Source organism: Telopea speciosissima, chromosome 10, assembly GCF_018873765.1.
Source record: "Telopea speciosissima isolate NSW1024214 ecotype Mountain lineage chromosome 10, Tspe_v1, whole genome shotgun sequence".
NCBI lineage: Eukaryota > Viridiplantae > Streptophyta > Magnoliopsida > Proteales > Proteaceae > Telopea > Telopea speciosissima.
In genome coordinates, this window is record NC_057925.1 from 63176509 (window position 1) to 63192362 (window position 15854).

At 44.3% G+C, this 15854-nt stretch overlaps 1 protein-coding gene across 1 annotated transcript in view; it reads left to right on the top strand.

Annotated features, from left to right (window-relative positions):
* The window catches only part of LOC122642112, a 102961-nt gene that overhangs the window by 79869 nt on the left and 7238 nt on the right, over positions 1 to 15854 (top strand). Inside the window, exons 5-8 of the mRNA XM_043835528.1 lie at positions 9361 to 9423; positions 9551 to 9751; positions 9901 to 10012; positions 10105 to 10322. Of these exons, the coding sequence (XP_043691463.1) occupies positions 9361 to 9423; positions 9551 to 9751; positions 9901 to 10012; positions 10105 to 10322 (594 nt within the window). The remainder of the gene's footprint in view (positions 1 to 9360; positions 9424 to 9550; positions 9752 to 9900; positions 10013 to 10104; positions 10323 to 15854) is intronic.

The window sequence follows — 15854 nt, forward strand, 5'->3', positions numbered from 1 at the left end:
GATGGCCGGCAGAACCTCAGATTATTGTGCACATTGGCAGGACACCAAGATGATCATACTTGGGTTTTACTTCAGATATGATGTTTATAACTGTTCAAGTATAAGAATATTCTCTTTCTGTGTCTGATCCTAACGCACGTCCCGACTCGGCGTTCAAGTTTCAGCAGATGTGGTTGTCACATCCAGAGTTTCAGGGCTTTGTCAAGAGCCAGTGGGGGTTGCCTGTTTTTGGTTCTCCTCTTTATGTTCTCTTCGCGAAACTTAAAAGGTTGAGGGGGGCCTTGTGAACCTGGAATAGGGAGGTGTTTGGTAATATTCACCAGAAGGTTAGGGATGCTGAGGACGAGGTTAGTCGGGCGGAGGCCGCCAATGACCCCTTTGCTGGCTCTGATTCGGAGAGGGCTCTGGTGGAGGCTAAGAAGAGGCTGGAGGAGATGCTATTTCAGGAGGGAGTTTTCTGGAGGGAAAAGTCCAGGGTTACCTGGTTGAAGGAAGGGCATCGGAACACCAAAATTTTCCACTCCATGGTTAATATAAGGAGGCAGTAAGGAGGGCCCCGAAAGTTAAAGTAGGGGACGGGACGGGACGTGGATTTCTGACCCTGATGAGGTTTTGGCGGCGGCCGTGGGTCACTTCTCGGATGTCTTCACCTCGCAAGGATGTTTGGTCGATGAGGCTCTGCTTGCTCACATTCCCTATGTTGTTACAGAGGAGGACAATGCCTCCTTGTTGGCTACCCCTTCTGTGGGAGAGGTTAGGGCGGCTGTATTTGCCTTGTCGTGTGACAGTGCTCCGGGCCCTGATGGTTTTTCGGGGTATTTCTTCACGGCCTGCTGGGAGGTTGTTGGTAGGGAGGTCTGGGCAGCGGTAAAGGACTTCTTTGAGGGTAGCAATCTTCCCAGGAGCTTCACTTCCGCCAACCTAGTTCTCGTTCCTAAAAAGGACAACCCTGAGGTAATGACAGATTTTCGGCCCATTAGCCTTTGTAATTTTTATTACAAGATTATTGCCAAGATCTTTGTCTCCAGGTTGGCAGTGGCGCTCCCCTCGTTGGTGACAAAAGAGCAGGGTGCTTTTGTTCAGGGCCGGTGCATCCACGACAACATCTCCATTGCCCAAGAGGTAGCTCATGACTTGAACAGAATGGCCGGGGGTGGAAATGTGATCCTAAAGCTGGACATGGCCAAGGCCTACGACCGGTTGGAGTGGCAGTTCCTATATGCAGTCCTATCGAAATTCGGCTTTGCTGACCTGTGGGTTGAGCTAATCAAGAAGACTATTGAGAATTGTTGGTTCTCTGTTGTACTGGGTGGCTGTGCTTCGGGTTTCTTTAAATCCAATCGAGGTGTGAGACAAGGGGATCCGTTGTCTCCTGCTCTGTTCATCTTAGCGGAGCAAGTTCTTAGTAAGGGTCTCAGCAGTCTGTTTGCAAAGGGGAGGGCGTCTTACTTCCTGCTTCCCAGAGGATGCCCTGGAATTTCCCATTGTTTATTTGCAGATGATACCATTATTTTCACCAGGGGTCTGAAGGGTTCACTGAGGCATATCTTAGGTTTCATCAGCAGATACGAAGACTCTTCGGGGCAGAAGGTAAATAAACAAAAAAGCTGTTTTGTGCTGGGAAAGGGGGCTTCGGTGGCTAGGGCTCTGATGGTAGGGGTTGTGACCGGGTTTACAAGGAAAGAGTTACCCATTACCTACTTGGGGGCTCCACTTCATGCTGGAAGACTCAAAGTTTGTTTTTTTAATGACTTGGTTGGAAAGGTTAGAAATAAGGTGGCAGGTTGGAAGGGAAGGCTTCTTTCTACTAGGGGTTGTGTGACTCTGCTGAAAGATGTCCTCTCCTCTATCCCCTTGCATGTTTTGGCCACGATGGAACCGCTTAAGGTTGTCATAAGAAGAATTTATGGTATCTTTGCCGACTTCCTGTGGGGGAGCTCGGAGTGGGGTAAGCGCAGGCACTGGGTGAGCTGGCAGAAGGTTTGCAGGCCGATGGAAGGAGGGTTGGGGATTAGGCTGTGGGAGGAAGTTGGCCTTTCTCTAAGGATTAAGGGCTTGTGGAGTGTCCTTTCTGATAGTTCGATATGGAGTGCTTTCTTCAGGGCTAAGATCTTCAAGAGTCTGCACCCTGCTTTGGCTGGGACAGCCGGCCGTGTCTCGAAATCTTGGAGAGGTGCCCTGGTTTTTAAAAACTTTATGTTAGAAAGGGCTCGTTGGTTGGTGGGCTATGGTGATATTCTTTTCTGGTTGGACAACTGGTGGGGTTTGGTCCGTTGATGGACTTTGTGGACAACGCCCTCCAAGTGGACAAGTCCTTACGCGTCAAGGACGCTTTTGAGGAGGATGGCTCGTTGAATCTGGTTTTGCTGAACCAGATTGACTCGGATGAGGTTAGGCATGCCATCCTTCAATGTGGAATAACGGTGTCAGATCATCAAGATGTGTTGGTTTGGTCTTGTTCTAGTGATGGTCGCTTCTCCTCTAAATCGGCCTGGAATGAGGTGAGGCTTAGGTCGCCTGAAGTTCCCTATGCTAGATAGATCTGGAACCAGACTTTACCCACAAAGGTGGGTTTCTTCTCTTGGCAGCTCCTAAATGGAGGGATCCTGACGGATGTGTCCTTAATGGCTATTGGCATCCCCCTGGCCTCAAAATGCAATTGTTGTAGGTGTCCATTGCAGGAGTCCACTGTTCACTGCCTTCTGTCAAGGGGCACGGCGATGAAGATTTGAAGCTTCTTTTCTCGTGTCTTTGATGTTGCTCTCCTGCCATCTCAAGGCATTTGAAGTCGGCTGGGTTTTTGGCATGGTTGGCGGGGCACAGCAGCCTTTGCGCTTATATCTCTGGTATCCTTCCTTCTCTAATTGTGTGGGAGCTTTGGAAGGAAAGAAACAACAGAAGACATGGAGAAAGGAAGCGAGCTGCTGCTGCCATCATTGATTGTATCTTGCATTGGATAAGAGAACTCCCTCTTCCGGCAAAATTTAGGAGCCCCTCTTCCTCCAGAGAGGGCTTAATCTTGCAGCTGTTTAACTTAGAGGTTGCGCCGGCCAGGCTGAGGTGTCCCCTCCCAGTTTACTGGTGCCCGCCTTTTTTCTCGGTGAAGCTTAATGTTGATGGGGCTTGTAGAGGTAATCCGAGTATTGGTGGAGGAGGTGGGGTCATCAGGGACAAGGAAGGTATTATGCTAGCGGCTTTCTCCAGCTTCTATGGTGAGTACACAAACTCATTGGCAGAACTGAAGGCTCTGCGAGATGGGTTGAAGTTGTGTCATGAGTTGGGTCTTTCTGATGTTATGATAGACACGGACTCGGCTTCCACGGTTAGGATGATTGGCCAAAAAAGGTATGCTCTGTGGAGGGGGTGGTATTGCTTTCAAGAAGTCATGGCCTTAATATACTCTACTCGAGCTCTGGTTTCATTCGCATACAGAGAAAGTAACAGGGTGGCAGATTGGATGGCGAATCTCGCTTGTGATTCTAGTTCATCCTCCAGGTTCCATGCTACTAGCCTTTTGCCTGGGGAGGTGCGTCGCATCCTCCGGGAAGACCGGGCTGGGTTGCGGGTCTTACGGAAATAGGTTTGGTCCTTATCTTATCTTTGTCCCATTTTAGGGGTTCGGTTGAGTTGTGAGTGTTTGCTCCTTTGGGTTGGGGTTAGGCGGCATGTCCCCCCCTTGTATTCTTTATTCAATTTTGATAATCAATAAAATTCCAGGGGCTGTCCCGAGTCCCAGATAAAGTTCGGGTGAAAAAAAAAAAGTATAAGAATGTCCTTATGAGTATGATTGATTATATAATATGATTCTCCTCACTGGGCTTTTAGCTCACCCCATTTTATATGTTGATTTTATAGAGGAGAAGGTAGGAGAGTGTATATACTGAACCAGATACAAATGGATGTTTGTGTGTCAGGTGCATAAACTTGAGAGACACGGCTGAGTAGCCGATGAAGGTTGCTAATATACTTTTGTGTCTGTAGGAATATATTGGATATGTTCAAGAAGTAAGAGAAATGTAACGGAAATGTAATAACTTTTGGATACTGAATGTTATTATCTGCCACCAGTGTTACTGTTTGTTTGTAAATACTCTTCAGAACTATGAAGTATATCCAACTCCAATTAGTAAGTCTTCCGCTATGTATGTTATGTTATATGGGAGTCGTGATAATAAATCGAGTTATTTAGAAGATCATTTGATCAGCGCCCGTGAGGGCAGTACCTTTTACCCTGTCCGGGTTCGGGTTGTTAAAACCACTCTGTCTAACAAAGTTCCAAGCAGATTTAGAACTGAACAGGCCACTGTGGGAGGGGAGCCAAATGGTCTTATCGGGGGGTAGGGAGGCCCAAACCGAAGAGAGACTCGGGAGAGGAGGAAGAGAGGAGTACCAAGCACCATGGGAGATGATGGAGGAGACCTTCGCAGATTTTGGAATACCAGAGGAGTAAACCGAGCGAGCTCCTTCAACAAAAAGAAGGACACCTAAGGGATGTCAGTGATCTAGCCAGAGGGAGGTTGAATTCCCATCGACAATCTTAGAGATGGTGGCTCTTAGGGTGAGTGGGCAAAGGTGGAGGATTTTACTCCAGACCCAAGAAGAGTCGGCAAGAATAGGAACCGTCCAAATTAACTCAGATTTGAGAAGGTAGGCAAAACCCAATTGACCCAGATAGTCATGTTTAGTGGAAATTTTCCAGAGCAATTTGAGAATTCCAGCGATGTTAGAATAACAGATTCTGCAGATGTTGAGACCACCTTCTTTTTTGGGGAGACTGATGGATTTCCAATTGAGGGGGTGGAGAAATTTGGAGCACTCTTTTCCTTTCCAGAGAAAGGCACATAATAGAGATTCCATGGCTTTAATGGTAGATTTTGGAAGCCCATAAATACCACACCAATAGATGTAGGAGGATTGGAGAAATGATCTAATCAATTCAACTCTACCCGCATAGGAAAGGAGTTTTCCTTTCCAGAGTTGAAGCCTCTTGCGAATTAGGTCAAGCATGGGGGGTGCAGTGATGGCCAGTTAGCCTTGCGGGGATTAGAGGGAGACCAAGGTACTTGAACGAAAGGGTACCAAGGAAGAACCCTGTAAGGTTGAGAAGAGTAGCCTTTTTGGCTTCAAAAACTCCGGAGAGAAAGATATGGTATTTCAAAAGGTTGATTTTGAGACCCGAGAGACCTTCAAAATGGAGAAGGGAGGCCATGATGGCCGAGATAGAGGAGTAGGAGGCCTTCAAGAAGATCATGAGATCATCAACAAAAGCAAGATGGGAGAGCTTAATGGTTTTGAATTTGGGAATGGGGGAGATAAAAAGTTGGTCAGTTTTGGACTGAATACTTTTAGAGAGAACCTCAAAGGTAAGGGAGAAGAGGAAAGGAGATAAGGGGCAGCCTTGGCTAATGCCAACCTAGGAAGAGAAGAACCCCGCCTGAGATCCATTGACGAGGACAGAGAAGCAGGGGGAGGAGATACAAGAGTGGACCCAGCAAATGAAAGGAAGTGGGGATCAAAACATTGGTGCTGAAGTCCCGAGGGAATCGAAAGCTTTGTGGATGTCTATTTTCATAAGGGCAGCTGGGGATTGGGATTTATGGTCAAAACCCCGAACAAATTCAGAACAAAGGAGAATATCGTCCGAAATACATTTTCCCGAAATGAAAGCCGACTGGTTGGGGCTTACAAGGGAAGGGACCACCAATTGGAGTTGGCTAAAATTTTGGCAATGAATTTGTAAATAAGGTTGCAAACATAGTCCGAAATCTCGCGAGATCTCGCCGAGATTCTCGGTTTTCCAATTTCCCGAGTCGAGATGGCCTACGAAACTTAAAATGTCAATATCTCGGTTTGACATAGGAAAATGCCCATGTAGGTCCTTTATATGAGTGCCAGATCTCGAGATCTTGCTGGAAATTCTTGGTATACAGACACCTATCTATGCCAGGAACCAAGAGAGAGAAGACAGACACTTATTTATGCCTAATATCATTTAAGTAAATGAGTATTTCATTTACTTAAGATATTATTCATAAATAGGCAAATAGCCCCCCATTTGAATCCAATAAAAATAGTTAAAAAATAAAATTCCAAAAGGAAAAAAAGTCAACCCCCCAGTTCAAGAACAAAAACTAGATTTTCGACGATAGGTGCAATTTTTAACTTTCCAATGCTGGGGTTTTTCTCAAATCTAAAAATTCCATAAATCTTATTATGGTAAAACATTGCAAAAAACCAAAAGTGCGGTAAAATATTCATTTGTTTTGATGTCAAAAAAATTATTTTCATTCAAAGCGATTTTGACAGCATTCGCGCACACCGAATTAAGTTTGACCAGTACATAACTCTTTCAATATAAATCAGATTGCTTAAATCTGATTTATATTGAAGGAGTTATTTAGGCATAAATAAGATTGTTTGTCTTATGTCTGTCCTGGTTTCTAAAATAAGTGTCTGTCCTGCTTTCCCACTAACTGAAACTCCTATTTGGACTTTGTTTTTGCAAAATCTAATAATGTCATTGTGTTTAAATGGCCTAAAATAGGTTGTATACCGATTTTCAGGCCCAAAAGAGGTCTAAAACCCACCGAGATGGGCTTCCGAGTCGGGGAAAAAAAAATGCACAAACTCGCCGAGATCTCGGCCCAACTCGGTTTTTTGCTGGGCCGAGATGGCTCCGAGACCCGAGTTTTCAAACCTTGGTTGCAAAGAGAGATTGGGCGAAAGTCGGACAAGGATGAAGCCCCTTCTTTTTTGGGGATGAGACAGAGAAAAGTGTGGTTGATCTTAAGAATCTGGCTAGGGTTGAAAAAGAAGCTACGAATAGCTCCGACAAGGTCTTCCTTGATCATATCCCAACTAGCCGAGAAGAAACCTTTACTGAAGCTGTCAGGACTAAGGGCACGATTGGCCTTAAGGAAAAGGGCGGCTTTATGGATTTCATCTTTAGAGGGGATATATTGGAGCAAATCAAGGAGAGAGAGGAGGGGGGGGGACAAATTTATTGAGGAGACTAGGGGAAAGATGGAGGAGGAAGGGGAGAAAAGGGTTGAGAAAAAGGAGACAACTGCCATCTTAACGTCGTTGACGGAGAGAGGAGAGCCATCTTGAGCAAGGAGTATAGGGATGGAGTTAGAGTTGGTGCGGGTTTTCAACTTTCAAGGAACGATGGAAATAGGCTAAATTTGAATTGCCAAGCTCAAGCCATTTGATGCGAGATTTTTGGCAAAGAAAACTCTCTTCTTGGGATGAGAGAGTGGAAAGCTCATTAGAGAACCTTTTCTCCTCTTCCGCCAAGAGGGGGTTAAGCATGTCCAATTGAGACGGGATTGGACAAGAGGTAGACTGGAACGGCACAAAGAAACTTGGGAAGAAATATTCCCAAAAGTAGAAGAGTTCCATGCTTTAAGGACTCCTTTGATGTTGCGAAGTTTGCTCGCAAAGGAAAGGAGGGGAAGGGAGTAACAATGGACTAGCTTATTCCAAGCATTGTGGACGATGGAAAGGAATTGAGAGTGCTTTGTCCACATGTCAAAGAATTTGAAAGATTTAGGCCCAAAAGAGATATAAGGTTGGATGAGGAGGAGGCGTGGGCTTTGGTGGGAAGGAGAGCACCTGGGAAAGATTGTTGGGGTCGATCAGGTGGGGAGCCGGAAGCTGGCTGTTCTCGGAGGCGGCAGTGGCGACAGCATGATCTTTTCCGGCCACAACTTGGGTCGCAGGAAGATCCAGAAGGGAGAGGAGGTGTTGGGTAGATCAATCCGCCTAAAGAGGATGCTTGAGAGGTTGGAGCAGAAAAGGCGGTGGCGGAGTCAACCAAGAGGATTGACAAAGTAGCGGCAACCGAAGGGAGACTTGTCGAAGAACTAGCATGGAGAACAGAGTACGGATGAGGAAAAGTATGAGTGTGATGAGCTTGAGAAGCGGCATCTGCAGCAGACAAGGACTCAACTAGGAAGTGAGCTGGAGGAGCCTGGCTAGAAGGGGATTGGCCATCAGAATCTTCAGCTAACAGGGAGTCGCCAAGATTGTTGGAGCAGGATTTGTTGGGATGACCAAAAACTTTACAGTTTAGACATTGAGTAGGAATCCAGTCGTAGTGCACCGGTTGATCGAAGCTATAACCTTCAGCATCAATGACAGAGATACTCGAAGGTGGGAGGAGAATCAGCAGAGACTTCACAGATGCTGGCGTAGGAGAGTCGATCCAACTTCCTGGTGTGAGCATCAGAAGAGAGAGGGTAGCCGATAACAGAACCAATAATGTTGAGACAATCAAGACTCCAGTAGTGAAGAGGAAGACCCGGCAGGGCAATCCACAAAGTTTTTCCCATTGGCGCAGAAATTTCCAAATGGAAATCTTGCCTAGTTGGTCACTTCCTAGGCTCTCAGCCTTCTTTCAACACTGTGAAATCTTCACTAACTAATCAATGGAAATCACAAGGTTCAATGGATACTTACCTCCTGGAGAATGGAGAGTTCATCTTCAAAAATGCCTCTGATGATACCAAAGCTCATGCTCTCGAAGGTACCCCCTGGCTAGTTGGAACCAAAGGCGAACGTAGAGGAGCCTTCAGTGGAAGGGTTAATAAAGTAGAGAGGAAGACCAGAGTGTGAAGAGGGAGAAGGATGGGAGAAAAGGGAGGACCAAGTTTTGGGTTCAGTAGAGACAAGAGAGGAGGGGGGAGGCGGGAGGCGGAGGAGCCCATGGTAATGGGAAAGATTTTATTATTTTCTTTTTGGGGAAAAATGTTTCATCCATTGCTGGTGATGAAAATTTTCTGTCACAGGAAGCTATTCTGCTGCATAGATAGATACTTAGTCAGTTTGTTAGATACGATCACATCTAGTCAGTGACCCATCTCAGCCATATGGCTCACCATGTATTAAAACTTTCCTCTTGTGAATCTTCTTCTTCTTCTTAGTGTGATTATGCTACTATTAGGTATTGCATTCTTATGTGAAGTTGTGTGGCAACTAGTTGTACTTTACGTTCTTTGATGTTGATGTTGTTATTGTAAAGTTTGAGGAATTTCAATGATAATATTGTATACCCTTCTATCAGTGTTTTTTAATTACTGGACTTGTTTCCTGGAGTTTAGACATCTATGACCTATGTCTTGTCTGACTCATGAATCTGCACTTCATAGATCACAATTTGTATATCGACGGAGCAGGAAAATACTGTAGTTATTTATTTATTTTTTTGGGGTGGGGGTGGGGGTGGGGGTGGGGGTGGGGGTGGGGAAAGGGGTACTATCAAACTTCTGTGGTTTAAGTGCATGTTTGGTTGTCTTCACAATCCTTATGTTGCTTTTTAATATCCAGGCTACTAATATGAGGTGATTTCTTCATTTGTAGTTGCAATCTTCAGATATTTCTAGAAACAAACATGCAGATCCCAATCTTTTAGACTTGCTCAAGGTATGATTTTAGAATTTTAACTTGTTTGTTGTTCAAACTTTTAGATTCAGTACTTACTCCCCCCATAATTTTGCATTAGAGTTCTGAGACTTCAGCTATCCATGAACTCTTTGTTTCTCTTAAACAGGTCTTATTCATGAGGTCCAATTTTTCCATGGCATTCCCTTATGTTGCAGCATCCAGGGAGGAGACAATGGAGAGTTCTTTGATTTCAGGGTTCACAGAAACTTGTGGGCATCAGCTAGGAGTTAGTGATATTGCTTTCCTGGAGTCGTGTTCAGCCGAGGGTGAAGATTTTAAGAAGCTTGCAGATCTGAACTCAGTCAATGTAATTTAGGAACAAATTCTTTTCCTTTTCGATAAGTATAATTCAATACATATACTTACAGTTCATTATGAATTTTTGAGGAATTAATAGTAAACAGTTTCTTCTCCCCCCCCCCCTCTCCCCCTTCCCTTTAAAACTTAATAAAACAGGATTATTTGTTGTCAAGGATGGAGAAGAGGCCAAAGGGACAAACGGATTTGATTGTTTTCTGCCATGGTGGCACCAATTCTTTGAACAAACTTGAGAAGATCCCTTCAGAAGGTATTTTGAATATCATTACATGGTGTAAATTGAAATGCCTTTTAGTGGATGCTTTACTGTCATGACAAATATGTGTTTGATATGATCTGCAGGTGAGGTGCTGTCTGACCTTATCAGTTTTGTAGAGCAGTCTGGGGCAAGGTACACGGTTCTTTATGCTTCAGATCCATATAGATCAATCCGCAACCCATCTTATGGGGCATTGGGAAGGTTTCTCTCTGAAAGTAGCGCTGGAAATGGTTCTGTTAATATGACTAGCTGTGATGGAGTTTGCCAGATTAAATCAACACTTCTGGAAGGAGTTCTAGTTGTAAGATACTGCCATTACGTTTCTTGTGTTTCCAACTTATTGCTGTCTATGCTGCTTTCTTTGATATTTGTTAGAACTTGGAAGATTGTTATCAGTTCAGAATCAGAGGTTTTGGAATAATGTATCTTGTCACTAATGATAGAGGACCGCTTTATTTATAATAAGAATTACAACCCCAAGGGCAAAAAGGTTAAATAAGGAAAATAATAAATCCCTAATAACAAAGAGGGAATATTCCTATCCCACAGTTCTCAACACTCCCCCTTAAGTTGGTGCAAATATATCAAACATGCCCAACTTGGAGACCAGGGGATGGAACATCTTACAATTAAGGCCCTTGGGAAAAACATCAGCGAACTGATTTTCCGAACTAACAAAGAGAATGCAAATAACGCCACCCTCAAGTTTCTCTTTGATGAAATGTTTGTCGATCTCCACATGTTTGGTGCCATCGTGCTGAACAGGATTATGAGCAATACTGATGGCAGCCTTGTTATCACAGTAGAGGCGCATAGGATCTTCAGAGCTAAACCCCAAATCACTCAAAATTCCCCTAAACCGCATAAGTTCACAAATTCCTTGTGCCATGGCACGGAATTCAGCTTCTGCACTGGAGCAAGAGACAACACATTGTTTCTTGCTACACCATGTAACTAAATTGCCACCAAGAAAGGAACAATAACCAGAAGTAGATCTCCTAACATCAATGGACCCTGCCCAATCAGCATCAGTAAACATCTCTAGGCAAAGAGTCCCATTATTGGAGAAAAGAATACCTTTCCCAGGAGCAGATTTCAGACACCTCAGTATCCGATTAACAACTTGTTGAAGGATGTCCAAATTCAATGTATCTTGTATTATGAATGTAAGTGGTTGTAAATTTGTAATAGAAGTGGTTAATAGTTAGTGGATGTAATTAATGCAATGTAATTGAGGGTGTGTCAACCCTAGGATATTTCCTGTAAATAAAGCAAGTGGCCTCTATCACTTGATAAGCCAAGTACCCCTCAAAGTACTCTCTTCAACTTGGTATCAGAGCATTCGGCTCTAGGGTTTGGCAGTCGGTCTCCTACTGCGCCTTCAATGGAGTTCTACTCCCTGCGCCATTTCGAATCCTTGAGGGACTGTGCTCCCTACGTCTGGCACCAGCCGAATTTCTTTTTGCCACCACCCTCCTTCGTGTGTGAGAAAGAAAAGAAAAAAACACACGAATAATCTTTTTGCCCCCATCTGTCCTGTGAGAGAACAAGAAGGAAAAAAAAGGAGAAACGAAAAGTCGTTTTTTCTTTTTTTTTTTCTGGGTCTTCTTCTTCCTTCGTTCCCGGCAAAGCCACCGAAGCCCTGCTTACGGCCTCCGACAGTCAGACGAAGCCCGGCCAGGACCTACCGCAGTTCCTGCTCCCTCCGGCGACCTCACCTATTGCTACCAGGGGTCCCTGCTCCCTCCGCCAAGATCAAGAAAACACCTTCGTTTTTCTGGTTTCTACGATCAGCAATACCTGTGCTCCTGCCTGCGCCATTTCTGGTCCCTGTACTCTCATCAGCACCCTCCACTGACATCTTTTTAGGGCTTTCTCAAGCTGCGTTCTTTGCGACATCTCAGACTGCTCCTATATTGTTGAAGGAAGGCGCCTTCGTTTTTTTCCAGCATCTTTTTTATCCGGCACCAGCGCATCTTTGGAGGTATTTCTCAAGTACGAATTATTTTCTTAGTACACTGTTATTGCATTCCCTATGACTTTATTGGACGAAAGTGAGGTTTCAAATGTTACCAGTTTTGTTTTGTCCAACCGTCTAACTCTTCCTATTGGACCTATCAAACTCAATGGTACCAATTACCTTACCTGGTCTTGTGCGTGCCATCTTACACTTCGTGGGAATGGTTTAGAGGGATATTTTACAGGGGACATTCTCAAACCTGAAGATCCTAAGGCTGCCCAGCAATTGTTATGAGTTTTTTAATCCACTCCATGGATCCTGTGATTAGCTCAAATTATGTTCTCTGGTATGGACTGCTGCCCGTCAAACTTATGGTGCGACCAATAATTATGCCCAAGTTTTTGGGCTGCAACGACGGGTTCGGGAGACTACTCAAAAAGATATGACCCTGTCTGCATATTATTCTGCCCTGGCCAATCTATGGCAGCTAAAATTGACTTTTACCATCCTGGACACAGGCCCATTTGGCAAAAGCTACTGATGATTCTCCCACTGATGCCTCTTCCTTCTCCCTGGAAGAAATGAATGCTCTCAGGAAAATGATGTCACAGCATGACTCCACGTCTTCCAACATGGCAACTCCCGCTGCTCTTACCTCCCACCTTTTGCTCAGACAGGTATATTTCATGTTTCCTCTCCAAGACCTTCCTGGCTTCTTGATCCCGGGGCCACTGACCATATGACCAGCTCCTCCGATTTTCTTTGTTCCTATTTACCTTGCTCTGGTTATGACCAGCTCCTCCGATTTTCTTTGTTCCTATTTAACTTGCTCTGGTAAGGATAAGGTACGGGTCGACGATCGCTTTTTTTCGGCAATCTCTGGTAAAGGGACCATCTCCTGCTCTCCTTCCTTGAAACTTTCCTTTGTTCTTCATGTTCCAAAATTATGTGCTAATCTACTTTCCATACATAAACTAACAGTTGATCTTAACTGTTGTGCTCACTTCTATCCTACCCATTGTGACTTTCAGGATCTGGCAACGGGAGCAAAGATTGGATATGGTAGAGTTCGGGATGGCCTTTACTACCTAGATTCTGACTTCGGGACTCATGCAGCTCATAGTGCTCACTCCAATGACTCCCTCACCTTGCTTCATCAATGGCATCGTCGTCTTGGTCACCCTTCTTTTCGAGTTTTATGTCATTCATTTCCTGCCTTGACTAAAAATTGTATTGAGGGTCATTTTATTTGTAGTGTTTGTGAACTTGCCAAACATACCCGTTCCTCTTATTTTCCTAGTGATAATAGCAGTTCTGTTCCTTTTTCTATTATTCACTCTAATCTCTGGGGACCTTCTAAAATTGTTGCAAGGGGAGGGCATCAGCGGTTCATTACTTTTATTGACAATTGCACGCGTCTGACCTGGGTTTATCTACTACATAACAAGTCTGAAGCGTTCTCCTGTTTTCAGAATTTTCACTCCATGATCCAAACCCAGTTCTCGGCTACCATTCGCATTCTTCGCAGTGATAGCAGAACTGAGTGTAGGGATGGCTCCTTCTTACAATACTTACATACTCATGGGTTATCTCTCAAACCTCCTGTGTGCGTACTCCTAAGCAAAATGGCATCCTTGAGCTGAAAAATAGACATCTCTTAGAGGTGACTCGGGTAATTCTGTTCACTACCAATGTTCCCAAATCCTATTGGGGTGATGCGGTTTTGGCTGCGGCATTCCTCATCAATCAGATCCCCCCCAGGTGTTCTCGGGTTCCAAACCCCCATCAATCTTCTACCCGATCCTTCGGTTGCTTGTCACCTTCCCCCTCAGATTTTCGGTTGTGTGTTTTGCCCATAACTCTTCTCCTTCTCGGTCTAAACTAGACCTTCGGGCTCTCCGATGCGTCTTTTTGGGTTATTCCACCACTTAGAAGGGTTATCTATGTTATCATCCTCCTTCCCGTCGTCTCCTCACCTCTATGGATGTTACCTTTCATGAGCTTGTTCCCTATTATTAGTCATCTCTTCAGGGGGACACTCTAGAGGAAGAGATTCCTTCCCTGATGATTGATACCTCCCATCCCCAGGGGGAGCCTCACTATACAGGGAGTCCTACTACAGCAGAGAATCTTACTACGGCAGCAGCTGAACCAACACAGCTGATCACTTACTATAGGAAAAAGGCTGCCTTTTCTCTACCTATCCCATCTAAGCTCTCGGAACCAGCTCCGTCACCAAGTATTCTTTCCTCTGATGATCTTCCTATTGCTAAAAGGAGGGGGGTTAGATTGGTACTCAGCACCCTATTTCTAGTTTTGTATCTTATGATGCCCTGATACCTTCATTTCATGCCTTTGTTTCCACTTTGTCCTCTTGTTTCCATTCCCCAGGACTGGAAAATTGCCCTCGACTCACCTCAGTGGAAGAATGCTATGTTAGAAGAAATGCAGGCTCTAAAAGACAATGAAACATGGGAGCTTCTCCATCGTCCTACAGGGAAGAAATCAGTTGGTTGTAGATGGGTATTCACTATCAAACAAAAGGCTGATGGGAAAATTGAAAGATACAAGGTAAGATTAGTTGCTAAGGGGTTTACTCAAACCTATGGGATAGACTATCAAGAAACATTTGCTCTTGTTGCAAAAATGAACTCTGTTCGAGCTCTTCTCTCTTGTGCTGCCAACCTTAGATGGGATCTCCAGCAGCTTGATGTAAAAAATGCCTTCCTAAATGGTGACCTTGAAGTATACATGGACATTCTTCCTGGTTTTTCTTCTCCAGTTATAGAAGGTAAAGTCTGCAGATTGAGGAAGTCCCTTTATGGTCTCAAACAATCACCAAGAGCTTGGTTCGGGAGATTTCAAAAAGCAATGATAAAGTTTGGATATAAACAGAGTCATGCTGATCACACCTTGTTTATCAAGCATAAAGGGAACAAAGTCACTGCTCTTATTGTCTATGTGGACGATATTGTTATAACAAGAGATGATAAGGACGAGATCACTAGAATCAAAGCCCAGTTATCCTCTGAATTCGAGACCAAAGACTTGGGACCTCTCAGATATTTCGTTGGAATTGAAGTTGCCCGCTCAGATTAAGGGATTTTCATCTGTTAAAGGAAATATGTACTTGATTTTCTCAGCGAAACAAGGATGTTCGGATGTAAGCCTGTAGAATCCCCTATCGAGAGCAACCATCACTTGAGTTCCACAGAAGGGGAACCAGTTGACAAAGAGAGATATCAGCGTTTGGTAGGAAGACTGATATATCTTTCACATACCCGGCCAGATAGCATATGTTGTAGGTGTTGTAAGTCGTTTCCTTTATGCTCCTCAAAACAGTCATCTTGAAGCAGTTTTTAGAATTTTGAGATACTTGAAATCTGCACCAGGAAAGGGTATCCTATTCTCCAATCATGGAAATTTGAAACTTGAATGCTTCACTGATGCTGATTGGGTAGGTGCTATTGATGATCGTCGCTCCACTACGGGATACTGTACATTCCTGGGTGGAAATCTGGTTACTTGGCGCGGCAAGAAGCAAGCAATAGTGTCTAGATCGAGTGCAGAAGCAGAATATCGAGCTATGGCTCAAGGAGTTTTTGAACTCATCTGGCTCAAGAAGCTTCTGGAAGATATGAATGTTACTTCTACTGATCCTATGAGACTCTATTGTGACAACAAAGCTGCAATTAGCATTGCCCATAATCCTGTGCAACATGACAGAACCAAGCATATTGAGATTGACAGGCATTTCATAAAGGAGAAGCTTGAATAAGGTTCTATCTGTACTCCCTTTGTCACATCAGAAAATCAGCTTGCAGATGTCTTTACCAAAGGATTGGGTTCAAAGGTTTTTCATCCTTTCATATT